This window comes from Saccostrea cucullata, unplaced genomic scaffold (genome assembly GCF_032062105.1).
Source record: "Saccostrea cucullata isolate Sc308-1 unplaced genomic scaffold, CSIRO_AGI_Scuc_v1 ctg3892, whole genome shotgun sequence".
In the NCBI taxonomy this organism is placed as follows: domain Eukaryota; kingdom Metazoa; phylum Mollusca; class Bivalvia; order Ostreida; family Ostreidae; genus Saccostrea; species Saccostrea cuccullata.
Genome location: NW_026919622.1, coordinates 662 through 23,036, shown reverse-complemented (window position 1 = coordinate 23,036; position 22,375 = coordinate 662). Strand labels below are relative to the sequence as shown.

At 34.3% G+C, this 22,375-nt stretch overlaps 3 protein-coding genes across 4 annotated transcripts; 2 read left to right on the top strand and 1 right to left on the bottom strand.

The window, feature by feature from the left end:
• Positions 1–3,310: 3,310 nt before the first annotated feature.
• On the top strand, positions 3,311–3,907 carry LOC134234625 (uncharacterized). Its single transcript, XM_062716703.1, has one exon. The coding sequence runs from the start codon at positions 3,311–3,313 to the stop codon at positions 3,905–3,907; it is 597 nt and encodes a 198-aa protein (XP_062572687.1).
• Positions 3,908–9,914: 6,007 nt separating this feature from the next.
• LOC134234635 (uncharacterized) lies at positions 9,915–19,773 on the top strand. The gene is made up of 12 exons (XM_062716709.1): positions 9,915–10,345; positions 11,961–12,101; positions 12,487–12,582; positions 13,334–13,420; positions 13,858–14,140; positions 14,900–15,182; positions 15,317–15,553; positions 15,857–15,936; positions 16,139–16,249; positions 16,787–17,004; positions 17,314–17,478; positions 17,692–19,773. The coding sequence occupies exons 1-11, from the start codon at positions 10,125–10,127 to the stop codon at positions 17,363–17,365; spliced, it is 1,809 nt and encodes a 602-aa protein (XP_062572693.1). The 5' UTR covers positions 9,915–10,124; the 3' UTR covers positions 17,366–17,478; positions 17,692–19,773.
• On the bottom strand, positions 19,563–22,076 carry LOC134234645 (P2X purinoceptor 7-like). Of its 2 annotated transcripts, XM_062716720.1 has the most exons (4): positions 21,808–22,076; positions 20,517–20,719; positions 20,170–20,415; positions 19,563–19,995 (listed from the first exon to the last, which is right to left on the bottom strand). In XM_062716720.1, the coding sequence occupies exons 2-4, from the start codon at positions 20,544–20,546 to the stop codon at positions 19,732–19,734; spliced, it is 540 nt and encodes a 179-aa protein (XP_062572704.1). In that variant the 5' UTR covers positions 20,547–20,719; positions 21,808–22,076; the 3' UTR covers positions 19,563–19,731. The 2 variants fall into 2 exon arrangements, with proteins under 2 accessions (XP_062572704.1, XP_062572699.1); XM_062716715.1 differs by lacking the exon at positions 21,808–22,076 and having other exon boundaries at positions 20,517–20,779.
• Positions 22,077–22,375: the final 299 nt, after the last annotated feature.

Genomic DNA, 22,375 nt, shown 5'->3' with positions numbered 1-22,375 from the left:
AGTCCAAAATTTTCCGACAGTTTTTAATTCAGCACCAAACTGCATTTACTGATCCTAAAAAGCCAATGGAAAGGGCGAGGATAGGAGAGCATTCAATTAAATTGAAAGATGACACACCATTTAAGGAACCACCGAGAAAAGTTCCGATATTCAAGAGGGAAATTCTAGATGAAGAAATTGGAAATCTACTTGCGAACGGGCTTATAGAAAAATCCAATAGTCCCTGGTCGTCTCATGGCTTACCATCAAATTCCAATGAATGAAAATGACAAAGAGAAAACAGCATTTGCGACCCCAAGAGGAGGACTTTATCATTACAGAGTTATGCCATTTGGACTCTGTAATGCACCTGCAACTTTTCAAAGAGTAATTGAAAAAGCTTTAAATGGTTTACAATGGCACGTGACGGTGTTATATCTTGACGACATTATAGTGGTTGGACGATATTTTGAGGAACACTTGAAGAACTTAAATTTAGTGATCGATCGTTTGAGTGATGCAAATCTCAAACTCAAGGCAAAGAAATGCAAATTTTTTTCTGTAAAGAAGTTTCCTTCCTCGGACACATAGTATCAGAAAAAGGAATTAAAACAGACCCAGCTAAAACTAAAGCAGTGAATGACTGGACGCGTCCTGCAAATAAATCTGAATTACGAAGCTTTCTTGGATTAGTATCCTATTACAGAAAATTCATAAAGGATTTTGCAAAGATTGCAAAATGTCTACATGCATTGACTAGTAAACATGGAAAATGGGTATGGACTTCCGAGTGTGACGAAGCCTTTAAGTGTCTTAAGGAAAAGTTAGTGACGGCCCCAATATTAGGATACCCTGACGTTAATGGTGGTTCGTTTATATTAGATACGGATGCGAGCAATGATTCCATTGGAGCTGTATTGTCACAAATACAGAATGGCAGAGAAACCGTAATCGCATAGGCTAGCAGAACCCTGAGCCATGCCGAAAAGAACTACTGTGTAACCCGTAAAGAGATGTTAGCTCTTGTGTATTTTGTGAAACACTTTAAGCAGTATCTATTGGGACGCGAATTTCTACTTAGAACAGATCATGGATCGTTAGTGTGGTTACATAAATTCAAAGAATCTGATGGTCAAATAGCAAGATGGATTCAACAGCTAGGACCCTACAATTTCCGGATAGAACACAGACCCGGGAAACGCCACGGAAATGCAGATGCTCTTTCTCGAATAAATAACAGTGTAAATTAAACGTAACCAATAATGCACAATTGGAAGATGAAATGTTTCAAAGCAGTGATGAGTTACGAAAACTGTGTGTTACTTCAAGTGATTCCACGGAAAATATTGGCTGTGATATTGTGAAACTTATCTATCCCGATAATGAGAATACACTGTTTTGTGTATCTACAGAAGAAAACAATAATAGGAGAAAAGATAAAAAAAAAAAGAGCTAATAGACCCCCACGGGCAAAACCTAGGAAACAGCCGCTAATTGAGTTGACGAATGAAAATATAAGAAAACATCAAATAAATGACGAAGGACTGGCAGATATTCTCAGACTCAAGGAAAACAATTCCAGCAAACTCCAAATTTCCGCAGTGTCAAATAAAAACTTTGAATTCAAATTCTGGTTTTCAAGATGGGAATTACTACTTGTGAAAAACGGAGTTCTGTGCTATCGATGGATGGAAAATAATTGTGAAAAACTTAAAATATGTACTCCAAAATCACTGCGTGATGTAGTGTTGTGGCATGTTCATGATTCCGAGACATCCGGACATTTAGGAATAAGAAGAACCTATGCAAAGATTATGGCGAACTGTTACTACTGGCCACATATGAGACGATATGTTCAGGATTATGTGAGTTCGTGTGACATATGTGAAGAGAGGAAAAACCCGAGTCTTAGAAAAAGGGCCTACATGAAAAAACATCTGGCCGGTGAAAAGTTCGAGCGAATCGCCATTGACATCACTGGGCCATTTCCAAAGTCAGAGAACGGAAACCTCTACCTTCTTGTGGTTGCCGATTACTTTACGAAATTTATGGAGATATTTCCATTACGGAACATAGAAGCTGAGACGGTTGCGGATGTAATCTTTAAAGGATGGATCAAACGGTACGGATGTCCTTGGAGAAATTCACACCGATCAGGGGAGCCAATTTGAGAGTCGATTATTCCAAGAAATGTGTAAAGTGTTACAGATAAATAAAACCCGAACAACAGCTTACCACCCGCAGTCCGACGGAATGGTTGAACGTCTTAATAGAACTATCAAGGACATGTTATCGAAATATCTAACAGTACATCAGACGGATTGGGACAGATACGTGGATGGTTTGGTACTAGCTTACAATACCACCCCCCCCCATGAAACAACTGGAATCACACCTTACAGAATGGTGTTTGGAAATGAAGCTTCGTTACCTTTGGATATAATGACTGAAATAAATGTTACAGAAGAACAACCATCAATTAATGAATCAGCGTACGTGAGAAAATTAGAAATGGAGCAACAACTGGTGAAATAGTGCGGGAAGTTACTGGGAAAATATCTCAACGCCAATAACGATATTACGACAGAAAAGTACGAGAAATTAATTATGACATTGGCGAGCTAGTCCGTCGTAATCAACCAAAGATTATTACTGGAACAAGGCAAAACTTGCAAGATCGTGGACAGGTCCTTGGACTATAGTGAAGAGACTGAGTGATGTTCTATATCAAATAAGACACTCAAAATCATCAAAACTTGTAGTGGTACATGCTGACAACATAAAGCCTTTCAAGACAAACGTTCCTGGAGCCGATAATTTATATCGAGGCGATGATAATGACAACATGACGGGTGATGAAGATTCACACGGCGACGGCGAGACGCACAAGAAGTTACGACCAGACGATACAGCTGGACCTAAAGCTCTTGATCAAACAGTACCCGATGACCAATCAGAACAAGATTTGAGCAACGAAATTGGTTTTGACAACGCCCAAATTCCCGTTTCCAAGAAAACACGCCTAGGACGTCAAATAAGAAGACCGAAAAAATATTTTGACTTCACTTTTTCATAACGCAGAAAACAAACAACAAGATGTAACTATATGGATTATTATATATGTGAATATTGTGGAATTTCAATTGTGCGACGAAATAGTTTAGTGAGACATATTCGAGAAAAACATTCCAGTATTATTAGCGTGTTTAAGTGTTCATACTGCCAAAGACCATTTGTGAGAAAATAAAATTTAAAAGAACATTACGCCCGTGTGCATAAACTCTGCGAGGAAAATTTGAAAAACGAACTGTCAAATTGCAAGTCGACAAAAATGCCGTATCAACAAAGAGAAGATCTGAAACCTGTGTTTGTCATGGATCCAACATACGAAGACATATCTTCCGATGAAGAGGAATTCACTGACGAAATTCCGGTGACCACTCAGTCTGTAACTGACATGTGTGAAGACATTGCAAGTGACGATGAATTTAACTTAATGGATACAATGGATTTCTGTATGGACTCCGAGTTATTTAGCTCTACCAATGAAACAACCGGAGACATCCTGGACATGGTGGATGACATTATCGCCCAAAATCCGGGATTAATTGATTTCCAGGAAGATCCCTCAAGTGCAAATGCCGCATCCGCAAATGAAGAAGAAGAAGAAGAAGAAGAAGAAAGCATCCGAAATGATGACAACGAACAGTCAATTAACACGGAGACAACTACAATTTGTTTGTGTCTGACTAGGACCGTGAAAACATTCAAAAACGGAAGAACTGAGGAGACCAGAAATACTTCAATCAGCCACTCCGAAAATGTCAACTTAAATGAAGTAGATGTAGAAGCCATTGCCCTTGACATTCTCAACGAAGTGTCCGTTCAGTTTTCGTGGCCATCGGTTCGGGTTGCTGAAACATTATGAGACATTTGTTTGTGACTTTTTCTTTTTCTATGTGTTTTTATGCATTTAACAAAATGTTGATATGAATATGTATGAAAATATGTAAATATTACTTTTAATGTACCCTGTTTTAACTACGTTTAATGTCATTTTTATAAGTTTGAGTAGTTTATTGAACAATGTTTGTAATGCAATGTCAGCATATAACATGTATTTTTTTTATTTGCGTATTATTCATATAATGTATATATGTTATTAGTTTTATATCGATTACGCGCTACTTTTCATTAAATTTGAACGGAGTCAAATCTTAAGGCAGGGGGAGTTGTAACGATTAAGAATATCTTATCTTTAATATCATTTTTCATTAATTAATTGTTCACACATTATCTACACTTATTCTATAAATCTTATCTGTATATTAATCGCCCCTCTTATCTAACCCCCTGCTGATCGTAATTACCTGTGTATTGTAATTACCTGTGTATTGTCTCCTGATCTTCAGGATCTTATAAAGTGCTCCTGATCGCCAGGAGCGGATCCTAAAGTATATATAGCGCGACAGAATGTTAGAAGATATAGAAAGATAGGATATAAAGACGAGAGTACTGATATGTAGCGATATAGATTTTACATGGATTATAAACTTTGCCTTTGATTTGGATTTATATGTGATTGTTTACTTGGATTTTATATACTGTGAATTATTTTTCCTGGATGTTTTTATTTGTGATGTGTTGTGTAAATAAACTGTAGAATAGACGAACTTGAGTCTCATTTCAAGATATGAGGAGAAATTAACGCTACCAATTAGAGAAATTAAAGACTGAGGACAAAATGTGAATACGGCCGCTCGGTCGGCGCTACACAAGGATATTTTAACAGAAAAATATAAGAATAAAAAAAAACAGCGACAGGTAACAGTCATAAGAGTCTAAGATAAGGGTGTCGAACTAAAAATGAAGCTGAAAATGCATACATGAGACTCTGACATGTCAATCTAAGGGTTATGGGACTCAAGTGACTGTCAAGGCCTCTTGTTGTTTATATTTTCTGTTGTCTTTGCTTTGTCAGTTGCTACCAGTTTGTCAGTACACAAATATGTGTGGTCAAAAGTATCAAAAGCTAATGAACCAATTAGATCCATGTTTTGAAGCCAAAAAACTAATATCAAGTTTCATTTCAGAACTTTAGTTTAGTACTGCTACATGCAGGTTATCAGAGAAGACATGGAAGAAGTGAAATTTGCCTGGAATAACCACAGAATCAGGAAACAAAAATCAGGTGATATTTTTCCTGGGATACCTGAGCTCCTTTATCATGTTACTGAAATGTTACGTCAGTTTACTTGTTTTGATTCTGGAATCAAGTACAAAGTGATCAAATTTTGGTTTGAAATACTTTCATAATCATTATATCGATGATAATGATGAGGGGTTTCATTTTCTGAAATCTCAGTGCTGCTTTCGAAATGAATTGGATGATGATATTAAGGAAGCTTTTGACATCATCTTAGACTATAACCGTCCTTCAACAATTTTAAAAGCCAGAACTATGTATATTGCACTCAAAGATGTATTGGAACACCAGATATATCATTATTTTTTTTGCTTTTGGGGGGTATTTTATATCGTATTCTCATAATTCATAATATATTCTATAAATTCTGGGTTAAATATGTTTAAATATGAACATCTGTTTGTACACATAAAGTACATGTACATCATCAGAAAACATATTATATGGGAATTGTAAAACATATACAAATGAAAAAATATCAATGCATTGAATTCTAATTTATATTATCCAGTAGTTCTTTTAATGTGTTTTATATTACTTGGGAATTTAACCAGTGAATGCAAATTTAAAGAGTCCTGCAACTTACTACTATGCCTCCAAGATAACAATTTCACAACTTGTTGACAATGCGACACTACTGAACGGTGCTTAAAAATGTATAATGTAAATACTATAAAGTAAGGCATTTCTAATGCTCAACCAAAATTTGAACATCGGTCGTTAAGTTGTGAGATACAGAGCACACAATTCTTTGTTATGTAAACATAACAAACATATAAACATTCTGTCTCCATTTTCTCGTTCGGAAAATTCAGTCAAGTACTTCTGACAATCGATTGAAACGACGAAACTCAAGGGTCACTGTTGCGAGCTTAGTTTGGCATTTGTCACATCCTAATTTGATGGCAGTTAATGGTGACTATAAATCCTCTTCATCATCATAACTTGTTGTCATAAGTGCAGCTTTCACTACAGAATCAAAATGCATTGGTTGTAGAGTATCAGAAATGCTGACTTCCTTTTCTTCTGCGTTAATGCAGTCCCTTGGATTCACGAGAAGTCGAGCTTCTTCTGTCATACGGGATGAAGTGTAGTATAATCTTTTCAAGACATTTTCAAAAGAAATTTTAGTCATTACTACAAAAATCAATTATTTTTAAAAATGATGAATTTCAGTCTCACCCAGTCATTTGTTATGAACATTCAACTAAAAGAAAGAAGTTATGTTTTAACTATTATGCACATGAACATAATCATATAATGGTACCTCTCCATTTTCATAAGAGTTATTGTTACAGTTAAAACAAATGAAAATGGACATGATGGATGCACAGAAGTATATAGATCTACATCTGTAAAAATATTTACCAGAATTCTCTGAAGAGACTGTGATCTATTGGTTTGTATTTTTAATAAAAGGATGAGATAAGTATCACTTGTGTACCACAAGTTATATTGAAATCAGACCAAAACTACTCCATGATCATGGAATTCAAAAACTGAGATACAGAATTATTTTAGTGTAGTTTACTTGTGTGTCAAGATATAATGAAACCAGTGCAAAACTGTAAGAAGAGTAGTATTTTTGAGAAGTTGTTTACAGGCAAACATACAAATAAACAGCTAGACATACAGACGACTGAATCTTACTTTTGCATAAGATCTTCTGGTTTTGACCAGTAGAGCTAAAAACCAATAAAAATATTTTGTTTACCACAAGACGAGCTATTATGATTATGAACACGCATGTTTGTGTATATACAAAGAGATGAAAAATAGATTAACTAAGGTAACTTTAACGCTTTTAAAACTTATAAAACAGTCGTGACCCTAAGGCCTCTAGAGTAGGGTCATGAATTCTGTCAGAAATGTCTTCTTGCACAATGAAGAATTCTTCCTCGTCAAGTCCAATATCCCCTTTGAAGCTTTTCGAAAAAAACGAACCCAATAACCCATTGGGTTTGCAGACAGACGAAAAATCTGAAAGAAAAATTATTCCTAGCATAGTAAAAACCAAAACAAATTGTTAAATGTATTTCATCTTTGAGCATGTTGGGATCTGCATTAAATAAATACATTAGAACAAATAATTATTATGATTAATTAAAATAGAAAATAAGTACATTTATGTGAAAATTAGAACGACTTAAACATTGTTCAAATATACTTACAACAGCTCTATGTGTGAACCAACTTGACAAGCTTGCGTTTCTTCTGCTGCAGTATTTCCTTCAAACAAGGAGGGTGGTTCTGGCCTAGTGGGAATGCTTTCGACCTAATCAAAACACCATGTTTGATTACGAAACTGAATATATTGCAGGATATTCAAGCTAAATCAAGATTCATCTTCAAGACAAGAACTTTATAATTGAAATGTAGCTTACTTCTGCCATATCAATCAATCCAGACAACCTGGCCTTTTTGGTTTGTGTTTCTTCTGCTGCAGTTGTGCCTTCAGACAAGGAGGGTGGTTCTGGCCTAGTGAGTATGCTTTCGACCTAATCAAAACACCACATTTGATTATTGGTTGTTTGAACACTGCCTTGTATAGCGTATATAAATATGCCCGAAACATTCCGAATACAAGCGTTCAATATTGAACGCCTCCTTGTAAACAAAAAAAATGTCTAGTCAAATCCTTAGAGCTAAATTAACAAAATTAAGTGGCATTTACATAAGATGTGTTTATTTTTTACACAAAATGAAATAATGTATTAAAAATTTAATGCATATTAGATCCATTAAAACCTAAATAAGCAAATCATATCACTCAATTGAGTCGATCAGAATGATATTGAACGCTTACAGCACAGACGTTAATTTGAATAACACTGTTTTAAAAAAATCATTAATTTGAGTTTTTTGTTCACCTGAGCCGACAAGTTAGCTTTTCTGATTAAAATTTGTCCGTTGTCTGTCGTCGTCGTCGTTAACATTTCACATTTTCATCTTCTTCTCAAGAACCCCTGAGCCAAATTCAACCAAACTTGGCACAAAGTATCCTTGGGTGACGGTGATTCAAGTTTTTCAAATGAAGGGCCACGCCCTTTTTCAAGGGGAGATAATCAGGAATTTGTTAGAAATTAATGGCATTTTTAAAAAATCTCCAGAACCGCTGGGCCAGGAAAGATGAAGCTCATGTGGAAACATCCTCAGGTAGTGTAGATTCAAGTTTGTTCAAAGAGGAAAATTGCGCTATTTAGTAAAAACATCTTAAATTGGTCCTGAAACACTCCCTAATATTGGAACTAGTTTTCAGAAATTTGACTAAAAACAGTAAATATGGGCGCAACAATTCACACCTGATTATTGTCTATAAAAGTTAACAATATCTCCATATGATGGCGCTTCGAGGGGTTCTGCTTTTCTTTAGATATTTTATGATCAACATAGCGAACCTACAAATTGATAAGTATAAAACATTCCTTGTAATCAATAAATGAATTATTCCTAGGTGTCATTTATTAAAGTGGGTTAGATAATTACCTGTCTTGATCTTAACACTGTTCTTACTTCCAGTTAGAAAGTAGGTCATTACATTCTGAAAAAATGCGATAGGTGCTACATATCTTAATAAATAAATAGCATCAACAGCATTCGCCACTTCCAGTTGTCTGTTTAAGTTTCCCCTTCCCACACCTTCCAGAAATGCCAGGACAACCTTGTTCCTATGTGACATCCAGTCTATTGAGATGAAATAGAGTTTTAAAAATGAACTAATCGCTCATGACTAACTTATTTTCAAAACGTGTCGAGAGCTAGAGATGAATTTTGTTTATTATACATTTGAAATGAAAGTTTAGTGTATTGCATATAATAATACCAGAAAGTTCAAAATCTTCTAAGAATGCATCACTGTTGTAACACGCTGTACAATCAAATGCATCTTTACTGATAGCCGAAGATATTTTGCTACCGATGCTTTTTGAGATAGCAATGAGCTCGTCCTCGGAGAAGTTTTTTTTTTTTCGATAGCAACCAGGACGTCTTCGCAAGAAATACCTGTTAAATTGTGTAAAGTTATTTTTTGAAACACTGATTTTAGCTTACCTGAGCAAAAGGCTCAAGTAAGCTTATCTGGTCACATTTTATACAGTCTGTCTGCATGTCCGTCTGTCTATAACTTTCGTTTATTGACTTCTCGAGGACCACTGGGCCAATTTCAACCAAAATTGCCACATATTATTCTTGTGTAAAGGAAATTCAAGTTGTTTTTTTTTTCAAATGAATAGCCGCGTTATCTTCCAATGTAAAATCATTTGAAATAAGTACATGTAAAAAAAAAATAAAGACATCTTTTACAAAATCTTATTCTGTTTCGAGAACCACTGGATCAGGAAAGGAAATATGAAATATGTGAAAACATCCTCAGATAGCGTATATTCAAATTTGTTCAAATCATGAAAAACCCTCCCCCGGGCTACGTTGGTACGACAATAAAGGTCCAAAATTAAAGGTAAAATGCCACAGTTAGTAAGCATTGATCCTTTGTCAGTGTAGACTATTAACTTTTTTCAAAATATACCCAACCCTCCTCTTTCAGGGTAGGTAGGGAACACTAGTGTAATCAAATGTTTCAATACTTAAATGATTTCTGCTTTGTTTTTCATAGCCACACTTCTTAAGTGAGCGATGTGGCCCATGGACCTCTTATTTTCAAATAGAGTTTTAAAGAGATGTGCATACTCTTAAAGCCGCATTAACTGTCCCAATTCATTAGAATATGTATGAAAGAAATAAAGTGTTTTTTAGTTTTATTCCAACTTGAAACATTGATACCAACTAGGTTTTCAATTAAAAGTTACCACTTACTTATGCATTAGTTAAAAACGGAATACCGCAACAATTATTTACTTCCCGTACATTAATTCCACCCGACATTATCCGACAATTTCCGTATGCATTTGACCTAAGATTTGACCCGATTCGTAGACGGTGAATGCGCATGTCAGAAGATGTGATAATGTCGGGCTGTATGGAAAAACGTGGTAGACCAAGAAGTCTAACGGATTCTGCTCGCAAAAGAAGGAGATCTGAAGCAAATGCTCAAAACAATAAGAACAGAATTTATTTAGGATGCCAGTACGACAGGTGGATTGCTGTCAAAGGAGAAATAAATGCAGAGAACAACAGCGAAGTAGCTAAATTTTTGATTGACAGGTAAAATTATATATTTTGTTGCATTTTTAAGAACGTAGATTACTTTGCACACGTATAAAAAAATTTGATATGTATTTTAAGACATTGGCAATAACGATATACGCTAAATCATGCATCACATAATGTGACAATGGATGTCTTGAAATACGTTTTCGTGTTAGGGGCCCATCAAGGGGATATTGAAACTTATTAATGATAATAAATAACGTTACAATTTATTACTGTTTTTATTCACCATCAATGCCTTTGCAAGTTCCAAATATTCATCCAGTAAAAGATAATGCTTTGGTTTAACAAGTTTTCTGTATGAACACTGTGTATACAGGTCCAGTACAATCACTAGATTTAGCGACGTTGGTAGTTTCCCAAGTTTTCTTTTTATTACGAGACAAAAAAAAATCACAATTAAATGACTATTATTAATTATTTATACTTGGGAGGTTTTAAAAAAAATCCAAAGCAGATATAGTTTATACAATGTTGCATTTGGACAATTCGGAGCAAAACATGTAATTCCATTGTTTGGTTAATTGTCCTCTCTATTGGGTGCGGTGAGGCATGACTGAGTATGATTACTTCACATTGTTCTAAATTAATTACCGACCTATTATCATGTTTTCTTTGTCATTTCATTCAAGGATAGCTGCAAAACTGTAGCTCTCTGCTAGAAAAAATTGAGACAGGTAAAGCAGAGAGCTACAGATTGGACATCCGTGCGTTGTAAAAACCTTCGATTTACGCCGACGATTTTGTCTCTATTTTAATAGGTATTTATTTTGTATAGTTTTAGCTTTTTCTGGCTTTTAGAAGGGTATCAGATAATTAATCATATATTTAGGCTAACTCTTATATTAAATATTTGATACTTTATTTACCTTTTAACGGCCCGAAACAGCCCTGTAAATTAATAGTTTTGTAATGTCGGTTTAAAAAAGTTCCATTTCGACGTCCGTAACCAAAAACAGTCATTTGTTAGCGTTGAAAAGGTAATTAAGTTAATTATCATGAATTGAAGTTAAGTGTATGATTATTTATTAAATACCATTCTTAAAGCTGGGGAAAGTATAAAATACAAGAAAAAATACCCGAAGTGAGCGACAAAAAATGGTTGGAGTAAATGGAAGGTTTTTACAACGCATGGATCTGTAGCTCTCTGCTTTATCTGTCTAAATTTTCTCAAGCAGAGAGCTACAATTCTGCAGCTAATTCAAGAAGTAACTGTTCTAACTGTCATACATAGCCCCAAAACTTTCAGAACTTTGATTGTAATTGCACAGAAATAGACAATTCTTCAAGAGTGATTTTCACATATTTGTTTTCAGATAGGTTCAAAGTTGAAAGTTTTTTTTTCCCACATCCACTTTTGGCGATTGTTCCCAAACCTGTTTATTATCATAAATATTATGTATTCTGAATTTACTTGTTGGGAATAAATTTTGTTATCAAGTGTAAACATCCACCTAGTAAATCTAAAATTTAAAACATGATACCTAGCAAATATCCAGCTACTGAAAAAAAAGTCTAATCCCCCATTCACCCCTCCCCCTTCCCTACCTGCAAAAAAGAAACAAGATTTCATGTGTACATTTTAAATATATTTGAAATGATTTGACAGATATGAAGAACAGAAGACTAACAAAACTGCGCATGCGACAATAATTGTGTCAACACCAGGACGAACACCATGTACTACAAAGGCACTGAGTGAATCAGAAATTAGTCAAATCACATCATCTGATCAAGAGCCACATTACATGTAAGTGCTTGCTACTATAGTTAATGCATTGGCGTCGGAAGCAAATTGAAAGTGGGGGGGGGCTAAGTTTAAAAAAAATTTTTTTTACACCTTCTCAAAAAACCTGACAAGCAAAAAAAAAAAAAAGGAAATGCCAATTTCCGAAACACGAAAACCCTATTTCGAGGTGGGAGGGGGGGGGGTTTAATTCGAACTTCAGTACCAAAAATTTTTTCAAAACACCACCTTTTCCTCATTTCATACCTCTACTGCGACATGTCAGTGGAAAAGGGGGGGGAGGGCTAAACCTACGAAGCAATGTTCAATGACTATACTGAAATGTGAAAAAGTAATGTTATAACAAGTAAAGATAATTTGTTAACAGTCTTTGGGTAATCACTTTTAGAGAATCTGAAATGTCTGGTGTTGAGGACTTGCATGGCTTAAGGTCAGATAAAAAACTAAACATGGACAAATCCAGCAGTTTCATCAACCCGTTTGAGTAAGTACCAATTAATTTTGACATATTTATGAACTTTTAGAACACTATACAATGTTTTATATTATAATACAAATATAGCCCTATCATGACGTCAATCCATAGATATATCGACTTCACAGAAAAGCATATCAATCTCACATGAGCATAACGGTGTTGCGTGAGGTCCATATGCTTTTCTGTGAAGTGGATATAATGTATATCAATGAATGGACAAAAAAAGGACAATATTTCTTTTAACTATTTTCTGCAAAATACAAAGGCTACATTAGTTTTTTATAGGAAGATTGTCAAAATGTAAAGAAAGAGATATATTATTGAAGTAATAATTCCTGCGTCAGAGGATTATATTGTTAGATTTGTTAAATTAATTTCTAAGTTGATCCTTATGTCGCTTGTTTGAATCCCACTGTGGTACATGAAGACCGGTCCTTCAGATGAGACCATATAAACCGAGGCCCTGTGTGGCAAAAGGTGCTAGCTGGCACAAAAAAAATCCCTCACTGCTCAATGGCTATAAGTGCTGTGGGTAGCTAGGACTAAATTTGCAGCTCTATGACGGCAAGTGATGGCATCTCCATATAAGTGAAAAATTATATAGAGGGACGTTAAACAACATATACATGTAGTACAAACAAACAAAAATTACAGGATCTTTCTTCAGATTATCACCTTTCATTGTGAATTATATTGTATGTGTGAAAGATTTGAGAAATAAAAATATTGCTACAAGTTTTTTTTTTTTTTTTTATAGACTTACTATTGATATATCTGAAAATGCTGAGATGTCTTACCAGTCATCAGATGACGAGTATGTGCCAAGCTTTGATATTACTTTACAGTAAGTTGAATTAACCTAATGCACTTTACTACTAGAAAATTTCTTTTTTTAATGCTGGGTATTACCTAAATATTTGTGACATCATTGCATTTAATGAAATTGTTGATGATTACTCTGAGTGGATTTATTGATGTGAAACAAACTTGTGAATGTTATTAATATTGAGTGTGAGACACAAATGCAACCAACTTGGACCAATTATTATACATGTATAAACAATTAATTGATCAAAAATATACAATTTTAGAGAAGCCAATATCTAAAAAAATGATGAAAAGTAAAGAAAATTTAATTAAAACAATACCTGTAATAGATTTTACTCATCATGTTTATGAACATGTCAATATTTGTTGGTATAATTTTTTTGTTTTCATGGGGGAAGGGGGCAGTAAATTGAAAATTATTTCATTAATTTAATTTTTTTCTTTTAATTTAAGACCAAATACAACTGTCAATATTGAAGAAGAAGAAGATGAAGGTGCTGATATGAATGAAAAAGATGGGTCAGATGAACCAGCTGTTGATATGGGTCCAGGCATACGAAGAATAGATGCAACGAATATAGATGGATTTATGTCAGACAGACCTTATCTTGTATATATGGATTGTCTTCTGAAGCTGGCTCACACTAATGTTAGACAAACCTGTACCCTGTCAGATTGCCATAGTGAAGTTACCTTAAAAACAGATAATGTTGGATCTGCCCTATACTTAACATGGGTGAGTTATAGATAGCTATATATTTCATTACTGAAGAAATTAAAATGTGGTTCTGTATATACATGTAGATATCACAATGTCTATTCATCCATCAATCTGTATATCAACACTTTTGGAAGATACATAATTCTTTTTATTTCTGCTTGTTTCAAATCTCAAGTGACCGTTCATGGTATAGCTTAGTTGGTAGAGCTTTCGCTCCGTAATCAAGAGACCGTGAGATCAAATCTAGACCGTGAATGACCTAAGTCAATAAAAAATGGGCAGCAACTACCGTACTCCTTCACCATCGGCACTTTGAATACTCTGTGTCATAGTAAATGTCGGCACGATAAAGATCCCTCACTGCTCAATGGCCCTGAGTGCTGAGTAAAGGTCAAAATTACATGTAGAAGCTCTTCACTGCTGTATGGTGACATCTTTATATAAGTGTAAAACAACATACAAACAATCAATCAAATCCAAGTGTTACCTTTCTTTGTTATACATACAGTCATGATACAGGCCTGTAGAGCTACAGTCTTGTCAGAGACTTCTGGTTATGGGATTGGCAATAGACTTAGATTTTGATGCCATTTAAAATAGTAAAATGTTGTCATGTGCAATGACATGTAATTATGTAATAGTAGTGAGAGGAATGAGACAAATTATAGATAGGAGGTTGAAATTTTTGTACATTCAAAATGACTTTGTCAATTTATTCACAGTATTTTGGCATTTTTGTAATTTATATGTACCGGTACTTGATTATTTTTTAAGGTATGCAAAAATGGTCATGTGCAGAACAAATGGTGTTCCCAACCACTTTTGAACAGGCGGCTACACACTGGAGACTTGCTCTTGGCTTCTGCAACTGTCTTATCGGGAAATAATTTCCAGAAAATAGATTTATTTGCGAAAGTACTGGGTCTTCCAATCTTGAGTTCCTCAACATTCTTTAAAATACAACGTACATATATTGTTCCATCAGTAGACCATCATTGGACAAGCCATCTTGATTCTGTATTGGAAGAGTTCCGTGGGAAGGAGGTTGTTGTTTTTGGTAAATATTACTTGCTGAAACCTGGAAATCTTAAATTAAATAGATAGTTCATTTGTTAGAAGAATTTAAATTATATCTGATCTGAAATTAACAGTAATACAATAAACTACATGTATCCTAATATTAATGTTTAGGTGATGGAAGAATGGATAGCCCAGGTCACTCTGCACAATATTGTTCCTATACGTTCATGGAAATGGAAACCAAGAAGATACTGAGCATTGTAACCATGGATAAAAGAATGACTGGGGGGAAAAGTACCAACCTTGAGAAAGCTTGCTTTGAAAAAGGCTTGCATTCTCTACTAGATGCTGGTGTGAACGTGGTTGAAGTTGTGACCGATGCACATCCTCAGATAGGAGCATTAATGAGTATGTAATTAAAATAACATAAAATTATAATTTTTCATAAAACCATCATGCATACATACACAATTCTTTCCATTCAATTTTTCTAGTTTAAAAATTAGTCATTGAAGTGTTTGTTATATGTCAAATTTAGCTTTCATTTACAAACTATAATTTGAAACCTTCAAATATTTTGACAGTAATGTTTATTATTGTGTCTACTTGTCTTGTGAAAAGAACTCGTGTGTAGAAAACGTAAACCACGTGCTATGACATGTTTCATCAAAAAAGAATATATCTTGATGACTCTTTAATTTTTATTTCTAGAGAAACCCCAGTATCGCAATATAAAACATTTGCTGGATATATGGCATGGTACCAAAAATATTGGGAAAAAAATCATTCAGGTATAACAGTATGAAAAAATCTGGGTCTATGGTTACAGCTAATAATGATAAACAGGCAGAAAAAGACTCCTAAATTTGTAAATGTATGTTAAGAACTTTTATTACTAATATCTGTGCAAGCAAGAATTATTACATAAGTCTTTCAAGTAAATAGTTAATCAGTCAATCTTACTTTGTATGTTCAAGTTAAACTATTTTTCAGGTTGCTCAGGAGAAAGGAAAAAAGAACAAACAACTATTCGACTGGACAAAAGACATTGTTAATCACTACTGGCACTGTGCCTCCATCAGCACAACTGTTGAAGAATTTAAGGTACGTTTAATTAAAGATAAGACATTTAGGTAGGTTCAAAGTGACCATTATACATCTGCAACTAAGTTGGGGGATTGTTTGTGAGGTTTTTCTTTGCCCTTTGATATAAGATTGTAAAGCTTCATACCAAAACTCTCCTCAAATAGTAAAGATAGATGAAGTTTGTTCAAATCATGACCCCAGGGGTGAGGTGCTGCATCAATGGACAAGCAATTAGTATTGCACAAGAATATATAGCGAAAAACTTTATACATCTTCTTCTCAAGGCCAGGTAATCCATGATCAGTCATACTTATTAATTCAGAAACAGTCAGATAGTGTATGACTAGATTCAAAGAAGCATCTTGTAGATTTAACAAATCATACACATTCCCTCTGGGGAGGGAGTATTGGGGACCACTAATATTTAATCTTTTGAATGGTAAAAACTTGTTTCTGTATTTTTTCTCTCAGCCAGCATGTTCAGATGAGTGATGTGTCGCATTTGGGCCTCTTGTTTTAAATGATAAAATGTGTTTAATTTTAAAATATATTTAGGGTCACTGGATTGGTATTTTGCACCATGTTGTAAATGAACACCAGTGGATCTTGTCATACAGTGATGATTTCGAAAACAACAAGTGCAACCATGGACCATTGCCTGCAGAAAGCAGCAAAAGTTATCTGGAAAAAGGTTCCGATGCTCATATCGCCTTACGAGGAATCGTCCTGAATACAAGATTATTAAATAGTATTCATTACTATTTAAATTGCAGGTAAGATTATTGCAAGAATAATAGTTCGAATTTTACCTCAAAATTATAATTTTAAAATCACAAGAAAATGAACTCCAGATGAACAGTTAATTTGTAATGCTATATTATGTCTCTTATTGATTGACCATTTTTTACAAAGTATGTCTTTGCCCCAATTTACATGTAAGTGTATTGGGAAATTGTTGCACTGATCCGTTTTATTATAATTTAAATGACAAAGTGATTTAAGAAAGATTCTTGTTGAGCATTGCTCTTGATTCACTGCATTTCTGAATTCATAGTTATGTGCTTTTAATTCTTTTTCCACAGGAGCACTGCAGATCTGGAAATTTTCCAAAATGAAATCCTAGCCTATGCATAAAAAAGACACTCTTATTGCCCACCTGTGTATAGAGCTAGAAATCGATTAGCTGCTCTAGACCATAATATTCATACTGGTAGACCAGCCCTTACCAAAGACGATGGAAATCCAAGGTAGCTGATTATATTAACATAATAGTAATACGCATTATAATATGAATATGGATAAATATCATGCTTAACTAATTCCTCACTTTAACTTGATATGAACATTAATTCCAAGTGGGTTACCAATTAAATCTTAGGCAAGCTAAGTGATTATGAAATTACACTGTATATGTTACTCTATCATGTTGGATTACAAGTTTTTATTTGTTTAACACTTAGATGGAAAAGAACTTTCAACAAAAAATCAGCCAGATGGTCTGTCCAGTCAGTGAAAGAAAAAAAGACATATCCTCATCTTCCTGGCATTGTGCGCAATATTATCCAGATGAGAAAAGATGATAATGTTGGTATGAATGCCAATGTGGTTCTCGAAGCTGATGATCCTAGAAGAATTGCCAAAAACATTACATGTGTTCCCCCACCTCCAACACTACAAATTGCCTTTGAACAAAAGTCAAGGTCCAAAAAAGAGGATCCGGATAAAACTATCGATTATTGGGATAACTGAGCACTTGATCTTGTGAGCAAGTGAAGAAAACATTATCATATCATTGTTATATTTATCAATGAGCAATTTCCAAATGTAACAAACCAGTTTTGTTTGTGAAAGATTTGAAAATAATGTATGTGATCTGCAAAGATTTTTAAGATCAGTTTAGAATTTTCATTAAGGCCAATGAAAAATTATTGTTTATTTACTTTGAAGTAATTTGAGGTTCTATTGTTTATAAATGTAGGTTGAAGTTATTTGAGGTTCTGTAAAATTTATTCTTTTAGGGTAAACAGATGAAAGTTGTATCTAAGACTTGTGTTTGCTTTCAACTTGCTTGGACTAAAACAGTGAACAATTTAGCATTGTAAGGATGTGATGCTTAAGAAATGTTTTATAAACTTTGCAGAAAGGTAGGTCGCTTGTCTTTTAGTGCTATGTTTCAAATATTCAAAACTATGATTGTACCAACTATAAATTTCATAGCAGGAAAAAGATTTTGAATTCATATTATGAAAAATGTAAAATTCTGAAAGTATATCCTCATAGTTTTTAGCAATATATTTACCCATAGTACAGCTGTTTTCATTGAATGTAAAAGTTTTCAAATACTAATGAGAATCAACACTGGTACCAAATGTGTGAAATTGTTTCTTATGCCAGACCCCAAAGTTTTGTTATAAGTTAACCTGAGCCAAAGTCTCAAATGAGCTTTTACAATTCCATCTTCTGAAACACAGAGCAAATTTAGATCAAACTTTGCACAAGTTTTCCATTGGTAAAGGGAATCCTAAATAATGGCATTTAACATGTTAAAGATATACTGGTTGACAAGAGATTGAAGATATATATTTTATAATGTGTATAAGTCGTATTCATTTTATCAAATATTCTAATATATTTGAATACTCCTATCAGATATAAATAATTGACAATTTTCATATCCCTAGTATAATGTAATTCCCATGATTTGATTGGATATGATTTTTATGTGCCCAGATCCATAGATCCAGAGCGTATATTGTTTTCGTCCTGTTTGTTTCGAACTTGAACTTTCACCATTACTTTTGAACCATAAAAAATAGAAACTTCATATTTAGCATGCAAACTCCACTAATTAAGCTCTTTTAATTAACTGTGCCTCTAGGCTAAAAATAGCTTTTTTTCTGTAAACTGTAACCTTCGCCATAGCTTTTGAATCCATGAAATATAGAGACTTCATATTTGGTATGCATACTCCACTAATCAGGTTCTTTCAAATGACACGGAGTTCAATGACTTTGTGACCTTGACTGTGACCTTTATGCTGAAAATAGCTTTTTTGAACCCTCACTATAACTTTTGATCCATGAAAGATTGAGATTTTATATTTTGTAAGCATACTCCACTAATCAAGCTCTTTCAAATTACACCAAGGTCAATGACCTTGTGACCTGGACTTTGACCTTAATGCTAAGAATAGCTTTTTTCCATCAAGTTTTTTGCTTTATATATCCCTTTGTCTTAGTGAGATGGATAAAAATGGGAGACATCTTAGGAGTAATTTCTAGTTTAAAAAAAAAGTTAACAATTAATTTTTTTTTTATTTTGTGTTCAAGCACTATCATAGGATTCATTCAGTAGGGAAACTTGATTTTATTGTACTTTTGTATCAAGATAAGCGTAGTTTCTAATTTAATTGATATGAAATTCATATACACATAAAACAAATGTGTCTAGATACAGATTTTAATTTAGCCAATAATGAATAAAAAGTGTCCATGTATTATTTAGCCAAGTCTACCATCAATAAATCCAACATAGTGTCCAAATGGATCAGGATATTTATCTCTTATGCGCCAAATAACGCAACTTGGGATGACCCTTCTATTCCCTGCTCCAAGATGGCCATGGATCCAAAGAATGTATTGTCTATAAGCAGCGTAACGGTTTGCCCTGTTTAAATTTTGGTCTCTGGCTTCAACCAGCATGTCTTCTCGCATACGTCTTGCAACTTCTAATACCAACTCATCCAGTACTATGATGTCAAAATCCTGCAAGTGATTAGTTCACATTTAGGAAAAGGCTAAACTCTTATTAATGATAACTCGGAATTACATTAAGCCATTTGTCAACAAATTAGGTTTTGTTAAATTTTAAGGCTCTTCAAACTGAAGGTACTCGAAAAAATATACACTCCACTCTACTCAGGATAATTCAAAACTTACTCTTAGTCTGGAATGACAGTTTGAGGGTGTCTTATTACAGCAAACTTTCTCTGTGTCTACTGGCATCTCACGACAGAAAGTGCATGTACACCAGACTGGAATATTACCACAGGAACTGCCAGGCCTGTTGCTATTGTCATTTGTTGTATGAACATCAATTATATCCAATACAAATGAGGGCTGTCTCTGATACATTCTCATGACTAATCCACGCAGCTGCTCTGGGGGCAAAGTATTTATACGTTCCTACAGGTAGATTAGAAGAGACAGATTTGGTGATATTTTTAAAATGTAGATCAATATCATGAATATTGAAAAAATGAAATTTCAAATGTAGTGATTCTGACTTGAACATCTGTTTCTCTGATCTCTGCCATGGCAGCTCTATTAGTCAGATCCTGTTGTCTACCTATCCATTGCGCATTGACAACCCTCTTCTTTGTCCCCGCCTTGTTCTTCCTCTTCGTCCCTGCCCTCTTCCTCGAACTGAACACCGGTTTCTTTGGATAGACCCTTTTTCTGGCGATGCAGACCTTGATCTGCTCGTATCCTTAAAAATAAAACATCAAATACATAGTTAGCCTAAAGAAAACGAGCGTTAGTCTCACACCCTCCCCTTCATAACATATATATACCCCGGTATATATATATAGAGAAAGCACAAAGAAATTCACTCTTACATGGATACCCACTTCCGCCCCAGCCCGGGGTTGAACTCTCGAGCTACGGAATCTGTCTCCTAGCAGTGCAGGAAGAGCGCGTTAGACCGCTCAGCTATCTAGGCAAGTTAAAAACTTGCTTTCGATGCCGATGGAATTCTCACAACGCTGCCCTACACTACATGGTCATTGAGAATAGAAGTGAGATACAGTTATTTGGACATTAGTTTTTAGAGGATTGTTACCAATGCATGTTGTGATGAAATTAATTCATTTATAAAGCACAATTTACAACAACTCTTAAACTAATATAACTGCCCTAAGTGAAGAAATATTAATATAGAAAGCACAAAGAAATTCACTCTTACATGGATACCCACTTCCGCCCCAAGTATATATATAAATAAAAACTAAAAAATTAGGGACCAATAAACATGATAAATCATAAAGACGATATATGTATCCTCAATATAACTGTTTTTTTTTTTACTTGCATACCATTGGATAATTTTATTCTATTTATAATAATAAGAAATGTCCACAGGAGTCGGCAATTTTATCAATAAACCAATGTAAACGTTAGGCTACCTGTGAGCTTCGTTTATTGATAAAACTGCCGACTTCTGTGGAAATGTTATGCTGTGAAGGCACCTGCAAAATGTTGATCGATGATGAAAACGTTTTTTTTTTTCTTTTTCTTTTTTTTTTTTTTTGTAATAAAAACTTAATGATAATAAATAAATAAATCGTCATTCAAGGCCCCATCTCTCTGCACGTTTGATGTTGTTTTTTTTCTCAAAAACCCTTTACGGGACCCCAATCACATCCAAAGTAATATAATGCAATTTCTTGGCTTGAATTAATTATTTTTTTCAGTATGAGAGGAGCTCGCACTCATGTCGTACCAAATTTCATTAGTTATGAAAATAAATTGACATATCCAAAGAAAATAAATGATTGTTGACTTCCATGTGCTTACCTCGGAATCCATGTTTGATCGAATGATGCTGAGGTCACTTGTCACGTGGTGCGTTTCGGTAATCTTCGGAGTATCAATCGAAAACTAATCAGCTATGACGTCCAGCATAAAGCTTAACGAATCGGCGAGGTTTAAGAAAAAGCTAGAGAGCTTTGAAGTTTTATATTCAAACTAGTATTGTGATGAAACACTATTATAAATGATGCTGTGTAAGTATATGAATTAAAAAATGGTATCCGCGATTGTTTATTTGGCAGCTAATGCGGCTTTAAAATAAATTAATTAACCACTACCATCATCGTTTGATGTATATATTTATATGTGCATAATAAATTGATAGGTGTAAAGTAAGAAGTTCCGCTTGTTTTCTGCTTTTTGCTGGACATAAAAATTTTTTCAGCATAATCTGCGCATCCATAGCAAATGTAAATTGATCTGTCAGACAGAGATCCCTTTTCAATTTAAGCATTTATAACATCTCGTCTTATCTTCCTCCCATCATTTAATGCACCGTATTGCAGCCTTCGAACTCTGCACAAAATTCATTGTGACTTCTACAACTGCATGA